The sequence below is a fragment of the Protopterus annectens genome, chromosome 13.part0, assembly GCF_019279795.1.
Source record: "Protopterus annectens isolate FY-2018-M chromosome 13.part0, PAN1.0, whole genome shotgun sequence".
NCBI lineage: Eukaryota > Metazoa > Chordata > Ceratodontiformes > Protopteridae > Protopterus > Protopterus annectens.
This window is the reverse complement of record NC_056747.1, coordinates 360,697,884-360,717,316: the sequence shown is the minus strand read 5'-3', so window position 1 is coordinate 360,717,316 and position 19,433 is coordinate 360,697,884. Positions and strand designations below refer to the sequence as shown.

Here is a 19,433-nt window from a genome sequence, read left to right as displayed (position 1 = left end):
AATCAGCTAGTGTAGTTAGCAAATATGGGCAAAGTAGCTGATGGCAGGACAATATACATTTCTGCCAACTATGCAACATTAAGAGGAATTCAAGAAACCAAAGTAAGCATTTAAGCCCTCACATACTGAGAGTAGTATCAACAGAAATAAGCCACCACTTAACAATGGGTTAACTTTCATAGGTAGGTACTAGGCTATCGGCCCTAGGGACTATACAAGCCCAGCCAAAAAGGTACTCTGGCTTTTGCCACCCAAGAAAATTATTTTCCTGTGCCACTGTCGAACAGAGCCACAGAAGTGATCCTCGGGGTGAATTTCCCATCCAATCATCAATGCACTGGTTTGCCTTGCATGCCATCACACCAAGTGTGAAAATATTACACAACATCCACTTCAATACGTTTTACTACTACTTATTGATGTGAATATGTGCCCAGAAAAAGGGTTCAGCCCTCATGAGCTATCACAACACTACCATCAATGAGAATACACATGAAATAACTTTCTTCACACTAAAGCAAAACTTCATATAGCAAAAATTCTTTATTACAAATGCTCTGAAGTCAAAAAATAAAACTCTTAATACAATTTCCATAACTGTCAAGTCAGTTGAGTAAATATATCAGTACTTTGTCCAGGATGGATAAAGGTCTGTTATTTTTAAAATAAAATATATTTAATTCTTAAAATTTCTTCAATAAAGTACGTATCTCCTATAAATTTCCTACATATACACAGAAAAAGGTAAACAAAAAATAAGATAAAAACTGTTTTTAGTTTATATATGTATATATAATATATATATATATATTTATATGTGTGTTTGCTTGTGTGGTTTGTGCATTCCGTACCAAACTTGGTAAGAAAACAATATAGGACACATTTGGCCATTCACATTCGCATTGTATACAAGTTAAAATTCGTACAAAAATAAAAGCTAAAAAAATGCTACGTACAAAGTATTAAAAAAAAAAAAAAAAACGTCCCAAAAAAAAAGTGCAATGGACCCTTTCTAATTAAGATTTTTAAATGAATACTGCTATTAGTAAACAAGTAAAGAGAAACCTGGCATTCATCCCATCCAGGCCACCACAAATGAACAAGAGTTAAAGCTATGCTGTAAACATTTCAAATTCTAGGAATACAATTTTCCTGTCAGATAAAGAAAAACTTCTTCTAAAAAGATGTACTGTATTTTTATGTTAACCAATGAATGTGGGGGGGGGGGGGGGGGTAAGTCTATGGATTATTTACTTTTGTTTTTTTTCCCCTACCCCCAACCATCACCCCTCTCCACTGTCTATGACAACAGAAGTGGGGTGGTGGTTGCTAGGAAACGCTACGAGAAGATTCGTATGGCTTGGGTGGCAGGAGAATGGCAAGCTGGGCATTCTGCATCTGGCTTTTCACAAATACGGATGGCACATTCCATGCAGAAGAGGTTGTGACCACAGGGAACTAAAGCAGCTATTACTTCACTCTCAAAGCAGACCATGCAGTCACGAGTGCTCTTTCGACGGCCATCAGAGCTGCTGGAATCAGTAGGTGAGCCTGAAGTAACAGAGATACTTCCAGGAAGAGATGAAGAAGATGAGTAACCAGTGCTGTTGGAAAAAGATGAAAGTGAGCCTTGAGCTGGTAGCCACGACAAGGTACTTAGGGGGTCACTTTGGGCACGGCGGGCCAAGGGATGATCTACAGTCACAACATTTTCTGGAAGTGTTGGTGAGAGTCGTGGTGTAGTAGTTCCACTGATACTATTGTTGCGCCTCTGGGGACCACTAACTGTAGAGCAGCTGCTAAAGGCCTGCACTTGGGTGGAACGCTCAAAGGGGCACCAGATGGTTCCTGGGGCTTTAAAGTCAACAGCTGGAAATTCAAATCCAAATTCACGCTCCTCAGAATTAGTAGATGTCTGTGCCTCATTGAAAGTGAGCCCAACGGTGCTGCTTGTAGTGAAAGTGCTACTGGGGCCAGGATCAGTCACACGGCTGCTATAGTAAGTCTCTGCAGATGTGCTCCCCAAAGAACTCAGGCTGTCATTACGAAAGTTTGCAGATGATCTGCGAGCTGAATTCGGTGCTTTGGCCCAGAGGCTGCTAGTTAGAATACCAGTACTATCGAGACTGACATCCAAACCATTTGCATGAAAGTCAGTGTCCCCATTCAACTCAATGAAAGAGCCTGTCCTCATGGTTATGTGAGCTTCTATTTCTTCCCGGGCCCGATCAACGTTTTCTGGCATACCCGTTACTTCAAACACTGGTTCTTTGTCTCTGCTTGGAGTGACAATATACGTGTGTGTCTGCTGCTGAATCCGTTTAATAGTAGCCCCCTTTGGTCCTACAACAAGTCCAACAACACGGTAAGGTACCCGGACCTGGATAGTAGTCTGCCCTGGTAGATTAGGGGGCCCAGGAAGAGGCATACTTAAACCATTGGCTTTGTTACGGCTAGCCCGAATCATGGAAAAATGTTCGGCAGCAGAAAGAATTTCTGCCTTGGCCATTTCTACATCTTCTTTTCTGCCAGTCACAATAAAAAGAGGGTCCTCTCCCCGCACTGGTGTCTTAATGTAAGTGTTTGTCTTGGCACGCAAGGCTTTGATCTTACAACCTGAAAAGTAGTGAGAAAACAAATGTTAGTATCACAAAATGGAAAAGTTTACTGCAACTATATAAACACCATTTTTTTTGCCTTATTCAAAGGAAAGGGAGGAAATCAATAGCTTGCTGAACGTATATCCTTAACTACAGCTCCGCAGAGAAATAAGCTGCTGCTGAAAGCTGGCACTTGAAGGCCAGCAAAACTTTCACAGCATCTATTCCATCATGACGTTCTATATCTTAATTTCCACATTGTCTGCACGACAGTGTCATCATCTTAAGAAAAAACAGTAAGGTTTACCATTTTAGTTTCCAAGTAGCAGCTCCCTATAGTCAATGATGAACAGGGAACTTTACAGTAAAAACATATACAAATTGAGTCATGACAAAAACATTTCAAATAAGCATGCCAACATCTCAACTCTGGACTGCAAGTGTAAATGCAATGAAAATTGTACAATTTTGTTGTGCAAATAAATGTGGGCTTTTAAGGCAGAGGTAAGCATTATAACTTATGACAAGGTGCCTCTAATTAGCATTTCTGGGGAAGCCCCCCCCCCCAAAACCAGCTGTCGAGTGTTCTCACCACATTATGGACAGTACAAAGGCATGCTGACCTACAACCTCTCACCAGTTGCTCCTGTACAAAGAATCCACATTTCAAAAAATATTTAATTCAAATACACAACACTGACAAAGACCAGGGGCTTGTGCTGAAAAAGCCTTCCTCAACACAATGCAAATAAAAGACAACATGCAGACCACTTTTCTGGGAGGATCTGTTATTTTCTACTATTACAGAAGGGATCACTTCAGACAGCAAGCCATAACATAAAATTAAAAAAAAAAAAAAAAAAAGTGAAGTGAATTCCAAGCATGTTGAATATTTTTTAAAACTGTTAGAGTGAAACAGGATATAAAGCAGCACAAAAACGACAGGAAACCCAAGTATTTCCCAAGGAAGAAAACCCATTGCTCCAAAAATACTCAGAACAGAAGGGCATGAAAAATCCTTGCCAAATCCTGGATGAACAGCAAAAGGATACCAGTGTCAACATTATCAATGGATAAAACAAAATATTTGTATCACTGCATTTGAATGCATCATAAAGGTAGCCAATTCCTAATATCAAACTAGCTCCCAGAAGACAGGCGGATAAGAAGTTATGTACTCGCCGTAACATTCCATCTGAGTAGTTCTACTTCATTCTCCAACCTGTGAGTACCGGATCTGTATCGGATCCGAGCCGGCAAGTTCATTAGCATCTGCTCCAAGCTCCTCCCCCTTACCCGTAAATACACATCCACTACCTTCCAACCCCCAGATCGAGTTTGCTGCCACTTATATGGAGAACTCGACCTGAAAGAATACCTTATGACCTAAAAACTGCAGCCAAACAGGCTGTCCGTATGATGAGGCCAGGGGGAAGGAGGGAGGGATGGTTGAAGACAAATGAAGTAGAACTACTCAGATGGAAAGTTATGAGTACATAACTTCTTTATCTGAAGTAGTTTACTTCATTTGGTCTTCAACCTGTGGGACAGAGTCCCCAGCTACTAAACTCCTGGATGGCCCTCCTAGAAGGATATTCTGGAGCACCACAGAACCAAAGGATGCTTTCCTTTTAGAAGTCAAATCCAATTTGTAGTGAGAAATAAAGGTACGAGATGAGGACCAAGTAGCTGCAGAACAAATATCATCCAATGAGACTCTAGACCAAAAAGCCATGGAAGTAGCCATTGACCTAGTGAAATGAAATTTCACCTGACCTGGAGGAGACAAACCTTTATCCTTATAGAACTGAAGGATGCACAAAAAAATCCACCTAGCGATTGTGACCTTGGGAGATAGGTTTACCCAAAAAGGGTTTAGAGAAGGACACAAAACTGGGATTTACAAAAGGTTTTAAGGACACAAACAATTGATCAGATTTATGAAAGGTTTTAGTCCTGTGTAAATAAAATCGTAACTGTCTATGAACATCCAACAAGTGGAGTCTGCATTCCATTTTGTTAGCAAAATTTTGAAAGAAAACAGGTAAGTTAGTGGTCTGATTGATGTCAACTTGTGATGCAACCTTGGGAACAAAGGACAGAATGGTTTGAAAGGAAACCCTAGCCTTATGGAAAACCATATATGGAACTTTAATGGACAAAGCTTGCAGTTCTGAAACCCTTTTAGCTGAGGTGATAGTGACTAGAAATGCTGTTTTCCAAGACAAAAACTTAAGATCTGTGGTTGCTGCAGGTTCAAATGGTGGAGCCACCAAAGCTTGAAGAAACACAGTAAGGTCCCAAGGGGGAACAGGATCCTTGACCGGGGGGGCGTAATAGGAAAGTACCCTTAATAAAGGCTAGTCTAGGAGAGGCTAGAGAAGCAGAATCCTCTCCCACGTGAAAATGAGAGATGGCAGCCAACTGAACTTTGATAGCAGAAGAGCTTGCTCCTTGTTGAAAAATATTGGCTAGGAAGTTAAGAATGGCACAAATAGGAGCCGTGAAAGGGTCTAAACTCCTTTGAGAAGCCCAGGCTTGATAGTTGTTGCCGAAGCACCTACCAAGAGGAGAAAACGCTGAGAAAAGAAAGGAGCCACTTTTGAGATTTTAAGTATTTTCTTCCGATTTATTTCTTAGAAAAACTGCATTGCCGTCTACTTTTCGGCGTTTTCTTGCTTGCAAAAGTTGATATCTGTGTTAGAAACAGTATTTAGAGCATACCCAGAGCCTGTTTATTGCATTTTTTGTGTTGCACTTAATTTAAAATAGTTTTTTTCTGAAAATTGCATTTTGCCTGCCTCTGACCTAGCACACACATGTTGGGGTCATTTATTGCACTGTTCTGACTAGTTTGCTACTTGCGTCTCTGCTATCCTTAAACAAAAACAAAAAAATCTTGCTATTTTCCCACTTTCTATAATTAAAAAAAAGTTCAGTTACAAAGTTGCTGTTCTGAACTGTTTGTAAGTTTCTTGGAGGCCAGTGCTTACTTGGGTTAAAGGGAAGTCTATGTGTTCATCAGTGGCAGTGGTTAACACTGAGCAGCCTGCCTGTCCCTGTAGGAGTGGTTACTGCCTAGAAACTGCAGTTTTATTGGCCATTTTGGGTCAATTCCAAACTCCTTGATCTCTCTCTTAAAGGAGTACTGCACCCACAGACTCAAAAAACATGTTTAAAACATCATGGCATGATGTTTCCTACACTTTAACAGCACTCTGGGATTATTTACAGGATTTTAAATATTTGTATATGTAATTCCAGACTCTGACCACCTTGAGGCTGGCATATTGAAGTGGTTTGGATAAATCAGGTTGCCATCCAGTATCCCAGAAATCATTGTTTGGCTCAAAAATGTTACATCATGCAGGCCTCCGTTTGCCTAAAGTTACTGTCATTTCATAGATGTTGCATGCGTACAAAGTACTGAGTAAAATAGAACAGTGTAAGTAACATTCCCTGCTGCTGGATGACTACTTAACAGAAACAGTGCAAATGCCACAGAACACACTCAAAGTGCTGTTTACTGCTGCCTTTTTTTCTAATTTAGTTTAAATGGCTCTAATTTGTGAGACAATGAATTCCAGTCCATTTACTTCTCCCCTCCCCCATAACACTTAGCTTCCCTAGCTGTCAAAGTCCTGAGGGTAATTTGACCTGGTAATTCCATTGTTTGGCAGATCTCAGCAGGGTGCTTGACTCATGCAATTTAATCTTTGCTCTAGCATTTTCTTTGTTAGAGGGGACATTTTCTTGCTGCACTATAGCCATGGCCTTACTTGACTGCAATCACATCCAGTAAGGTCTTGCACCAAGGAGCTAAAGAATAAAACATTTATACTATTAACCAGTTTAGATCTTTATTAATTTAAGTGTTAAGGTATCACTTCATGCTTCCACCTTGTTAAAAATTGAGATTTACGTGTGCAAAGTGTGTTGGTATGCAGTGTTTGCCTTCATATGTTTTTACTCCACTGCTGGTTGGTTTGCAAAAAATATCTTGCCCCTGGATTTGTCTTTGTACATACAAACCACATTGCTATATTTTCCCCTTCCTTTTTCTTGTGTCCAGAAGTCACTTATAACAAAGTCAATTTTTTATTGATTTTTTTTAAATTAAGGACATCAAGGTTAACTTACCTTGAATCAGATAATGGATGCCACTGCAAAGAATCACTGTTGAAATATTTGTGCATGGACAAAATCCCTTACTAAATCTATTTGCCAGCCTCCAGTTCAATTGGTGCTATGGCTTTAATATACTGGTGTGTTTGATCATGCCTTCCAAATATCTCCACCATTACATACCAGTTTTGCAGTGTAGTAACCACCCGACATGTCCATACACCTTTAGCTATCAATATGCAGCTACTCCTGTTCATGTGAGTATGTGAATTCATTTTCAGACTTAAGGTGTGGAAGCTGCATTGAATAATTCTAGGTGCTTGTTCAGCTTTCACATGGTGCTTGCTTAGAGCTACTCTCATGTTAACTCGCTATGAATATGTTGCACTGCCACCTCTGATACCAGGGTAATGTTTTAATCTTTCTATTCCCACACTGCATACTAGCAGTATCTGGTGCAAATACAACAGAGAAGTATGCAAGCGATACACCACCTAAGCATCATTTGTCGTGCAGAATGTACAAGTATGCATACCAAATTTCTGTGTTTCCAAACATCGGTGTTACTACACTATTACTGAATAAAATGAACAGCACTCAGGCTGGGGGAAGGACAAGGGAGCCATGACATCACAGAATGGGTGGGTCTTATTATTTTAGTTAGAATCAGATGACGGCTGTGGTGATGTCACTTTGGGGGAGGGAACTGATTAAAAAAAAAGTACCTGCACTGCCTGGCCTCGATGATGTCAGTAATTGGGCGACTCCAGCAAGCTTTATTCAAACGTGAGAGAATCATTTTGCAAGTGAAACCATCACAGTATGAGAAGGTAGGCTTCTGTTGCAGAAGTAAGGGGAATTATAAAAATTGTAAATGCTTTATTGTTGTTGCTTTACAGAAGACAATGTAAATAGGGAGGAAAAGGGCCGTGAAGTTGAGGAATACATTAGAGAAACCTGTTGTACTCCTTTAAAACCCTGCAACTCTCTTTTTGCGCGGTGTTGCGCACAGAACAGCGTCGGGCAGCGCCGGTTAGCTGGGGTATACTATTCCTGGCTCCACAAAGTCTGCGCTGCAAATTTTCCCTTAGAACTAGGCAAGCCTCAACTCAAGTGCTTCATATCAACTGCTCTTATTGCAGCACTTTCATATCCCAAATCAGCATTTGTCCAAATCTCCTAGACAGCACTATTTTCCAAATCTCCTAGACAGCACTATTATAATACAGCACAAGACCCTCGATTGTCCGCAAGACAAGTGAAATTTACTTTTCCAAGCATGTCCAGAGGTCAGCTTCGGGTGTATTCTTCAGTTCATCTGGTGGAATTGGGCATCCTGAGGCAATGTCACAACTGCCTCATGTATACAGACAACCCTCTCCTCTTACCTCTAGACACAAACACTACACTTGAGAGATGCACATACACAAGCAGACTGAAGCCTAAGCACTCTCAACCAATGACTAACAGATATTCAAGAGTAGAAGAGACACACTAGCATCACACCACCAGTCACACATGGATCTACAAAACAAGCACCAGCAAAACATACACAAATACACAAAAACATATTCGGAGGCACTAAGTACCAATCTGAAAAAGAAACAGTGCCCTCCAAAGCAGAAAAGCAAGCAACCTGCACCTCCAAACACAAGCCAGAAAACACATAATTCACCTCAGCAGTGTGCCTCACGACAGCCAACAAGAAACACCATACCCAACACGCTAGTAATAGGAGACTCTATAGTAAGGCACACATGTTCCCATTCACCAGGCTGAACAAGAAGGTTACTGTCAGCTGCCTGTCAGGTGCTAAGATCCGCCACATGACACAGGCACTTGGGTCACTTCAGAACAAGTACATGTATGATGCTGTCATTGTACATGTTGGTGTGAATGATCTACGACGTACCTCCCTGGACTACATGGAGAGAGACATTGAGGAGCTCTCTGATCATGTAGCCCAAGCTGGTATGACCCTGACCTTGAGAAGCATACTACCTTCACCTATAATGATACCACAATACAAAGACAAAATTATCAGTTTCAACAACTGGCTAAGCTTCTGGTGTCATTCTAAGGGGATCCAGTGTCTGTCTGCCTGGGATGACATGATAGACGAGCCTCGCTGTTTCACCTGAGATGGTTTGCACCTGTCACCCCCTAGGCTTTCGAATACTGGCCAAGGCTCTTGCCGACCCCACAGTGCCTTTTTTAGGCAAGGCTCAAAGGACAAACCAACCACTGTAACCAGCACAGGTAACCAAAAACTAAGGGTAATGCTACTTAACGCCAGAAGTCTCAACCTCAAAATGCACGCACTCAAGGCACTCCTCAGTATGGAGAAAATCGGTTTGTGCAGTGACGGAAACATGATTCAAGGCTCCAGAGAGCAGCCCAGCACTACCAGGTTACAATTCATAGCATTCCTTCCGGCCTCAGTTACCGGATCGCAGTACAAAGGGCGGAGGTGTATCCATATTCAAAGATACCCACATCTCCAGGTTAGTGGCGCAGCATGATGCCCCAGAAATCATCCATGCGCAACTATCAGCAGGCAAAACCACATTTCAAGTTGTAGCCTGTTATAGATCGCCCACCATGTCCCAAGATGCACACTCAGCATTCCTTGAGGCACTGGAAAACATAAAGGTCCTACCCAACACCATAATTTTGGGTGATTTCAACTACCCTGGTATAGAATGGGCGAACTACCAAAGTTCTAACTCCTATGCCCTGCAGTTCATAGAATTTATAAATTTAAATGCCCTTGGACAACTGGTATGTTCTCCCACTAGAAGGGACAACATATTGGATTTAGTCATCACAAATATGGGCACCCACTGTACCACACCCGTTATCACTCCCTCTCTGGTCAGATCAGACCACAAACTGATAACCCTGGACATCCTCACCCCTCCTCCTCCCCCAGTCAAGGAAACCATCGTAAAGAACCTTTCCAAAGCAAACTTCAAGCTACTTGTGTCAGAAGTGGAAAGCTTCACTATTCCCTTGCAGAAGGATAATGATATCCAGGATGCAGAATCCTACACCAAGGCACTTTATATACATCTTCAGGATTGCATGGACCATGCTATCCCAAATAAAACCAAGACTCCTTCCTCAAGCATGAAGAAACCAGTCTGGTGGACCCCGGCCAAAAGCAAACTATACAATAAGAGGAGACGACTTATACAAAAAAGGCCAAATCTAGTAGAAAAATCATCCCTGATCAGCATTAGTAAGAAATTGAGGGCCCTCATCCAGTCAACTAAAGCCAATTTTGAAAAGAAAGTTGCCAAGGATAACCATAAAGCCTGCTATGGTTACGTCAAAAACCTAAACGGCAACGCTCAGGTCTGTTCTGAGCTAGTACAAAATGAAACAAAATACACTGACCCCACTGACATTGCCAACATCTTGCTGACAGGTTCAGTGCAAATCCCCCCACCACCACCACCACCTGCAGGGCCTATAATATCCCAGGAGATTGTGCAACTCCAATTATTACTGATACGTTGGTTAATAAGGCTCTATTCTAAAGCTAAAAACACTGCCTCCATGGGACCAGATGGTGTCCCAGGCCGTCTCATACGAGAGCTTCAAAATGAATTAACCCCACATCTGAATACCCTGTTCAGTCTCAGCCTCTCTACAGGAAATGTGCCCATAGAACGGTGGTTCCACTGCAAATCATTATGGAACTCATAAATGGAGAGATTGGGAACCTCCAAAAACTTGACCCCACACAGTTCGGATTCGTCAAGGGCAGATCATGCCTCCTGAACCTGGTGGACTTCTTTGAGAAAGTTACTCAGGCTATAGATAAGGGGAAAGTAAGTACACACGGCTTACCTTGACCTTGCTAAAGCATTTGACATCATTCCCCATTCAGGTATTATTGATAAACTCACCAACCTGGGCATAAACCCTTACGTCACAAGATGGATTGCAAACTGGCTCTCAGACAGATCCCACAAAGTAAGAGTAGCGGGATCTATATCCGAATCCAGACCAATAACGAGCAGTGTGCCTCAGGGCTCTGTCCTGGGGCCCCTCCTGTTTGGCATATACTTCTCAGAAGTACAGGCAAGCACTGAAGGGCTGTGGCTGACCAAGTTTACGGACGACTGCAAACTGGGTGCTATAATAGAGTCTCAGGCCGACATGGATATCCTCCAGAAGGGCCTTAACGAGACTGATGCATGGTGTCAAAGCCATGGTCTCAAACTAAATGCTAAAAAATGCGTAGTAATCCCCTTTGGAAAAAACAGAGTACCCGCGAACTACCACATAGGAGGTAACCCTCTGAAATTTGAAGTAATAAGGGATCTAGAGACCCAAGTAGGTGGTCAGCTTTTCTTTGATAACCATGTTGCCAAGGTGGTTAGAAAATCCTTCTATGTGACCCATCTGATCATGAAAGGGTTCACATCAAGATCTAAGGATGTAGTGGTGCCCCTCTACTACTCCCTCATCAGACCATTTATTGAGTACAATGCACCAATTGGAATGTACCTGGCTAGGCATATCCAGCAGCTGGAGAGACCACAGAGGTACCTCACTACGAGGATTACTGGCCCCAAACAGTTGCCCTATGCAGCACAACTGAAAAAACTAAGGCTTTTCTCTGTTGTATACCGCCTTCTCTGAGGCGATCTCTGTCTAACATACAGAGCCATGTCCAACCCAGAACTGTTGAACATGCTCCATATTAGCAAAACCAAATCTACTCGAGCTACACTGTAATAATTAACTGTGTTACACGGATGTTCTACTCAAACATTTAGTAATTACACATTTTTATTTTTTTCTGCATCTGATTGACTTGATGGTATTGGCAAGATGATACCATTTCATTTCTAGCCAAGTCTTCATTTTTCCACAATGCACTCTGTCCTCAGAGTTTGAAATTAAAATTTCTTATCCTCACCCACATATTTTTCTCTTAACCTATAATGGCTGTGCATTACTTCTTACTGCCAAAATTCCATGAAAAGTGCCACTACCCTCCAGCATCCCTCATAGGTTTGCCTTTTTCAGCCTTCTTTCACAGATACCGTATTGGGCAATCTCTTTCAGCTGCAGAAAATGCTGAAATGAAATTGCCTTTTTAAAGTTTAAGACTTTATATCTGCTTGAAGGTAATCCTCCACCTTTAGTGTTTCAAGTCCGTTACAATACATTTTATGCCCTTCCAGTCTCAAATACTCAGCTGTGATAAGAGTTGCTTACCTTATTCTAGTAAGCTTGCACATACATTCAACTAAGTTACTTCTCTGGCAGGAGGGAAATATAGGAAGGACTACAAACAACTTGTGATGCAGTCTTTTCATGACAAAAAAAAAAAAAAAAGCTTTGAAGGAAACCTCTACCCAAAAAAAAGCACACACACACACACACACACACACACACACACACACACATATATATATATATATATATTTTTTTTTTTCATTCTTTTTTTATTTTTATTTATTTTTACATTTGTTGACCGGGAAAGTCTGACTAGGCTCCACAGAGCCTGTTTTCAGCAGAGGCCCGGGGAGAAATGCTCCAGATGCAAATCTTTAGAAAGAGAAAAACCGGAGTACCCGGAGGAAACCCATGCAAGTGCAGGGAGAACATAGAAACTCAGCAAAGAAGGCACCCCAGCCGAGACTCTAACAGGAGAAACTCTTGCTGTGAAGCGACTTAACCACTGCACCGCCTTATATACAATTACACTAAAGCATCACTCCTGATGTTTGACATTTTGAAATGCGCTATACCCTAATATGGACTGGTTGACGACTGCCACAATGACATTCACTCTTGTTCATTTTTTTCTCCCATAACGTCCATCGCAGCTTACATTACATAACCTACAATCAGGTGGTTTGCTTTTGGAATTCTTTTATAGTCAGTACTGTGAGTCACTAGCATCTCAAACCACTTCAGTAAACAAAGACACAGTCACACAAGCAGTCTGGAAGATTGCTAATTCACCACGGAGGACATGATTTTGTGATGTATGAGAACTTAGCAGAATTCCATGCAGGTATATGAAGATGCTCAGACTCCACAAGGAAGGATCCAAACCAAGACACTTTGATTTGTGCTAAATTTAAGCTACTACTAAAAGCTTTTCACCTCGACTGGGATGCCTTCTATGCAGAGTCTTCATGTGCTATCTCGCAGTTCTGTGGATATCACATACATCCAAAGAAGACTAGCAACTCAACTCTAAGTGCATATGCAGCATAGGATAAGGGGGGGGGGAAAAGCCTTAATCTCCCATTCCTTATTTGCCTAGGAAACTGTGTGGCTAGTGTCAGCTGTTCAAGGGGTCACTGCAAGAGTTGGATGATTCACCACATCATAGGACTGATGGACAGTAGCTCTGGTTCAGTCAAATGTCAAGATCACAGTTAAAACACTTCAAAGACTTAGTGATTTTCAAGCAACTTTTACTATTACACACTGAACTCAATTTTTCTATATTTGAGTGGACACCACCAATACTTATTTACCAGTGTATGTATTGCTGCAATCTAAAATGGTCCATTCTCTATAACATAATCACCTGACAACAAACCCTTTGGAAGAGTTAAACTGGCTGACGTGTGACTTGCACAGACCTCAATGTGGCACAATTAGGAATACAACTGTAGACTGTAACTTTAGAAAAATACTGAAAGGTGATGGAAACAGAGAAAATTGGAAGCAAAGTTTTTGTGAATGTAGATAGTTGGAAGAACAAATGGTAGTACCCAAGACAATGACACTTTTGATCTGGAATACAGTATAGGAATTACCTAGACACAGAAAAGCTTTACAATTACCAAAATTGCTTAGGCATAGTAAGGCATTATAATTACCAGAAAATGGAAATCATACCCTAAACCAATAGTTACTCTAAACCAATAGTTACAGAAGTTTTGAATATTGCAAATAAGATGAAAGAATTGAAGATGGGATCTTTAGAACTAAACAGGAGGAGAACACTACTATAAAAAAGTGGCATTTGTAGAAAACACTTAGAGGAATGAGGTTTTAAGCAAAGTCAAGAACTGAGCAATTCATGTAATGCTGGAAAGAAAATTATTAAAAAATATCTATACTGCACAGTAATAACAAAAACTGTTATGCAAATGTTCTACTAATTCACGCAAACTCATGTTGCAACTTAAAAATCTGATGATTTAATAAAGATGTTAAAAATGCAGGCAATAATTTTCAAGAATGAAGAACACAAAAATAGTAGTCTCTCTCCTGTATTACGCAAGCCAATACAAATTTAGACCAGAGCACAAATGACAGAAATGAAGATATTGGAACGCAGTGAAGGGTTTCCGGGCACCAAGCAACACATTAGGTGGTATTAGTGTGTGTGTGTGTGTGTGTGTGTGGGGGGGGTTACATTACATAAAAAAACAACATTAAAGAAAGCATAACAAATGTTTGTAGCCAACATTGACAGCACTGAGGATGTTAAAACACAATGAAATGCTTAAAAAATACATATATTCCCCTCATAGCCTGCTGTTACTGAAACAATTAACCTAATTTATATTCCTCAGTGTACCACTGGACAATCATGCTCAATACACAGAAGTGTGTGCATAGTTTAAAGACACATTTATTTAACGTACTAAATAAAAACAATGTCCACATACGCACACAAGTTAACACGTCCAGGACAGTCACTTGTGGCTCACTAAGTCCTAAACCCAAGCAGTTCCACCTTCAAACCACTGTCTGGTCCTCTTTTTAGCAATTACTTATTTTCATCTTCAAATGCAAGTGTTGTATATGTTAGACTATAAAGTGTACCTCATTACTTAAGTCTTAAAAAGACAGTGTTCCACGACATATCACATTGGAAGGGCCTGTCATACATTTAGTTTTGTTTTTTAAATTAATATCAATACTTTACAGCAAGACGCTGTCCGGTTAGATTCTTAGCTAGAGAGTCATCAGCGTGGAGACATGCGTGAATAGGCGTACTTTCGTTGAAAGTTGTGCGTCAGGGCTGGTAATTCGGAATGTAAAAATCAACTACCAATCATTAGCGGACCGGAGTTCCGCTGTGGTGACCCCTAACCGGGAAAAGCCTAAAGACACAAACAAACTAAATAATAAGTCCCCCACCCCCTTTACAATTTTTCAAAGAAACCTGGCCAAGAAATCCACTCGTGGATACAAAAGGAAAAGGTTCTCAGTTAACAGGCTAGACCCCTAGTTTACAAAACAAAAAGAATACTTACAATATGGTGTTTAATCCTCCATTACTGCAGAGACAAAGACAAAAACGAAAGTAATATGTAGTCAACCAACCAGCTGAAACGATGTATATCAATGGGTCTACCTGAAAACACAGACAGGCAAAAACAAACGAGATAACAGACACCACAAAACCAAAAGTTCAAAAACATGAAACTTCACATGCCCCACAAACCACAATCCAGACAATCAACAAAACAAATACCTTTTCCGCAAAACACACACAACACAACCACACCAAAAACCTTACAAACCTACACTAAACCTTACATAAACAACTATAAATGCACTAACCTTAACCCAAACCCTAAGGTCCGTCACTATCTCACACTCACCTAACCTGCGCCCTAACCCTAAATCACTTAATCCGCCCCTAACCCTAACGTCTGTCACTATCACACACTTACCCGCACCCTGACCCTAACGTCCATCACTATCACACACTTAACATGTTGGTGTTCTCAGTGTTGGGATTTTCAATTGTCTGTCATTCTCTGTTGTCGATCTTCCGGTGTTGGTTATCTCGTTGTCAGCGTTCGTTGTTTTCAGGTAGACCCATATCAACACAACAGCTGTACCAAAGGCATGTGACTGGCATGACCAAATCCCAACGATGCTTCTGCCTATCAAGCAGACTAGGCCCACACATACCAAGTTTTGCCAAACACTCAATTTTTTTTTTTTTTTTTTTTTTTACACACACATCTGCCTCTAGTATTTTTGGTGCCAGACTAAACACAAATTCAAATATCACTGATAGCAGTTAGAGGGAAGGTGGTATTAAACAGGTGTTGATAGCCTACACATGTGAATCAGCTTAACGTTGCTGTCATCTAGCATCAGATAATTCATAAACTAGCAGCAGGGTCAAGTACAAATTAAATATCACTGACAGCTGTCACTGCGATGGTGCTCTCAGGATACTCAGAGCAGATACATTTCTGCGATGGACGTAAAGGACACGGCACCTAAATATATCTAAAAACGTTTAAAGGCGTGCAGTACAGCCTCATGAAGTACATCTTGTGCAACAGCATGAAGTACTTAAATGCAGGCAAATGCCCATTAGTTTACTGAAGATTAATAAAGCCCAATCACCAACAATCCATTAATCTCCTCAAAAAATCTTTTTGGTTAACCATGATGCTCAAACAGAATTAGTTTCCATATCACTTCTGACTACTCAAAGTAAACTTTTTAGTCACTGGATGTATAAAATCAATGTAATTCACAATGTGTTTACAGCAAATGCAATTGTATCAGGGAAATGTACTTATATGTCCCTTTTTTTGATTTCCTGATAAGTCTGTTTCAATTGGTACAGCTTTTAAAAGTGAATTGCAGATTTTCATCTATTATTCTATCCATACCTGGTTGTGTTTAAAGGATACCCCAATTACTTTTAATTATGTCAAGCGCTCCTTCACTTCAAGTACTATAATATGTTAGGTTTCTAACCATATTATTGTTAGCAATCAGAGCTGCTGGAAGCAAGAAATAAATCTGCTGAATGCATGAAATAGGGCTGTGCTTTAGTACCCCATCCTAAAATTACTTCCCTGAAACATTCAAGAGCGAAGAATCACACTGCCTGTTTTGAAAAATCGCACACAGTTTCTGACATCTGTAATTCACAAGTTTGTAAGTCAGTATTTAGGCAACTTGCTCTAAGGAGATGACTTTTGACTACTACTTTAAAAAAATGTTTGGAGTGCATGCTACATCTATGTAAAAGGCGATTAGACTGTGCATCTTTCTTATAGTCATATCCAGTTTAGTGCCTTGTCTGAAGATTTTTATATCTAAAAAAATTCTCTCATCAGAATGGATCAGTTTAAACTTAAGGAATTCTGTCGTACAATCAAAATAACTCACAAAATCCAGTAAAGTGTTCACATCTCCTTGCCAAATTAAAAATACATCGACAGTGCTTGTAAAATAAAACGCTGTAATTGTATGATGAATTAAAGACAAGTGTTTTCCCAATGGTCAACCGCAATGCTGGCATAAATATTAGGCACAGGGGGTGCCCACTGCAATCCCGGATATCTGATGATACATGTTATTCTCAAACAAGAAAATAATATTCAGTACAACATCTATTGGAAAACAAAATTTGTTTTATTTGCAGTGAAGTCACTATTTACACAAAGAAATTCTCTGACAACTTCCAAGTCGTATGAGTTGGGTATAACAAAAAGTGAATTAATGTTTAGCATTGCTAACAAATAGTCAAAAACCTGATTACATTCACACCAACGGAGCTTTTTAAGAAAGTCTCCAGTCTCATGTACAATGCTTTTTATTGTGTGATAACAAACCTAGCACATTATCCAAATATAGAGAAAAAGGTTCTTCTGTTATCCTTTCCAGAAATTACTAACCGGGAAAAGCCGAAGGACACAACAACTGGTCTCATTGAGGGGTGAACTTTATTCTTGTGTATCTTGCGAAGTCCATAAATAACTGGATTAATGGAGTGGGCGAGATTAACACATTGTATGCAATATCTTGCAGTTGCATTTTGCATATTTATTTATTTTACGTTTGTTTACCGGGAAAGTCCATCTGGATACAGGTCCTTTTTCAGCAGAAGCCCAGGGAGAAAAGCTCCTAATACGGTATAGAACTTTACATCTGACAGTTTTGATTACATTGGACATTTTGATATACAAAGTAATGGTGCAAAGTATGACGGACACTAACAGCCTGAATGTTTAATACAATTACATGGTGTATTTAGTTTCCGATTTATAACCATTTATATATGTTCTAAACAGTGAATAGATGCATATGCACTATACCATGCAGAGTTACAGGCAATCAAAAAGCAAAGATGTAATTCAAGTTGACATAAAAGGCGAGGGGTTACTGAAAGTAGAAGTGGAAAGGGTAGAACAAATGGAGGGGCAGTATACTGAGACAGAGGGAGGTGGTATAGAGCAGTAGGTAGTAAGAAGATAAATCAGGCGTGTCACAATTACAAGGCAAAGACAACAGCAGGTAGATTTTACGGCTAAGGATGTAATACAAGTTGGCAAGGAAGGTGGGATGTGGGGTAAATAAAAATAGGGGAGATAAGGACAGAGGTACTTTAGTGGAGGTAGCAAGTGGAGAGAGGGGAACTGATAGTCCAGTAGGAGGAATAAAGGATTAATCAGGGTTAACAGTTACAGAGCCACGATTGCTGTAGGGGGGATTTTAAGGCTTTTTTGAAGGAAGCAATGGAGATTGTGGTTGAGATGCTGGGGGAAGGTTGAAACACTGTTTGGCAATGGTGTTGCTATAGAAGTATATATAAATAAAAAATCATATTCATAATCTTGCTGTTGGTCTTAAAAAAAAGCTTACATTTCAAAAAATTGTAAACAGTATTTAATCACTTCTATTCATTATTACAACTGCACCGCCTTTATCTGTTTGCTTAATAACTATCATTATTTTGCAAAGATTGTAGCAACTCATACTCAGCCAGAGTTAAATTGCATCTTTAATTTTAGTTAATATAATTGCCTGATTTGTCTCTCTCATACATTGTGGAACCTCACAGCAAGAGGTTCTCTGGTTCGATTCTCAGCTGGGGTGCCTTCTGTGCGGAGTCTGTATGTCCTCCCTGTGGTCGCGTAGGCTTCCTCCGGGTGCTCCGGTTTCCTCCCACATCCCAAAGACATGCAGTAGGTGGATTGGACACTCTAAATTAGCCCTAGGTGCGAGTGTGTGCCTTATGTGGAAGGTTGGGCGCCGGGCTGGCAACTAGACACCGTAAAATTCCACTGCCAATCATAGCAGACAGATGATCCGCTGTGGTGACCACCTGACCGGGAAAAGCCGAAAGAAGAAGATGATGATACATTGTGGAAGGCAGTAATAACAGGGGTTCCAGATGGGAAAAAAATAACTAGAAAGATGTCTCGCTCTTAATTTCAGTTCTAAATTCCGAGAGAGAAATTTAAAGTCCATCACTGCATCAATGACAGTCACTAGTAGTAAGGATGAAATTCAATGTGACCAAAAGCGAAAGATCTGAGGAAGTTAGAATCAAGTCCGAGAGGTTAACCACCATTATTTTGTCATCTTATAGAATTTGGAGTGTCTGCGTGTTTGCAGACTTTCCCCTCTTCCTCCTATGTTTTTTTCTTCCTCTTGGCAAGCCTCGTCTTAACTCTATTCTTTCCGGTAAATTCAGTTTGATGCCTGGATTCGACAACCAAACATCCTCTTTCATTATAACCCCAAGAGCCATATCACTATTTCTTTCACCAACAGATGGGGCTTGTTGTTCACTAACAGACGATATGAACCTTGCTTAAAATAGAGTTCTGTGCAAAGGGTATTTCAGAAATTTGCACTGTAGATGCAAGTTGATTTGCATTATTAGTTACAGGTAAAGGTGAAGAAAGATAGTCAAGCTCATACACACAGAACTACTAATTTCAACAGACA

The 19,433-nt window shown here is 40.4% G+C and overlaps 1 protein-coding gene across 1 annotated transcript in view; it reads right to left on the bottom strand.

The window, feature by feature from the left end:
* Window positions 1-520: 520 nt before the first annotated feature.
* Window positions 521-19,433, bottom strand: part of LOC122787321 (RNA-binding protein MEX3B-like) — a 41,295-nt gene continuing 22,382 nt past the window's right edge. The window contains exon 2 of the mRNA XM_044053966.1: window positions 521-2,616. Coding sequence (XP_043909901.1) covers window positions 1,340-2,616 — 1,277 coding nt within the window. The 3' untranslated portion in view covers window positions 521-1,339. The remainder of the gene's footprint in view (window positions 2,617-19,433) is intronic.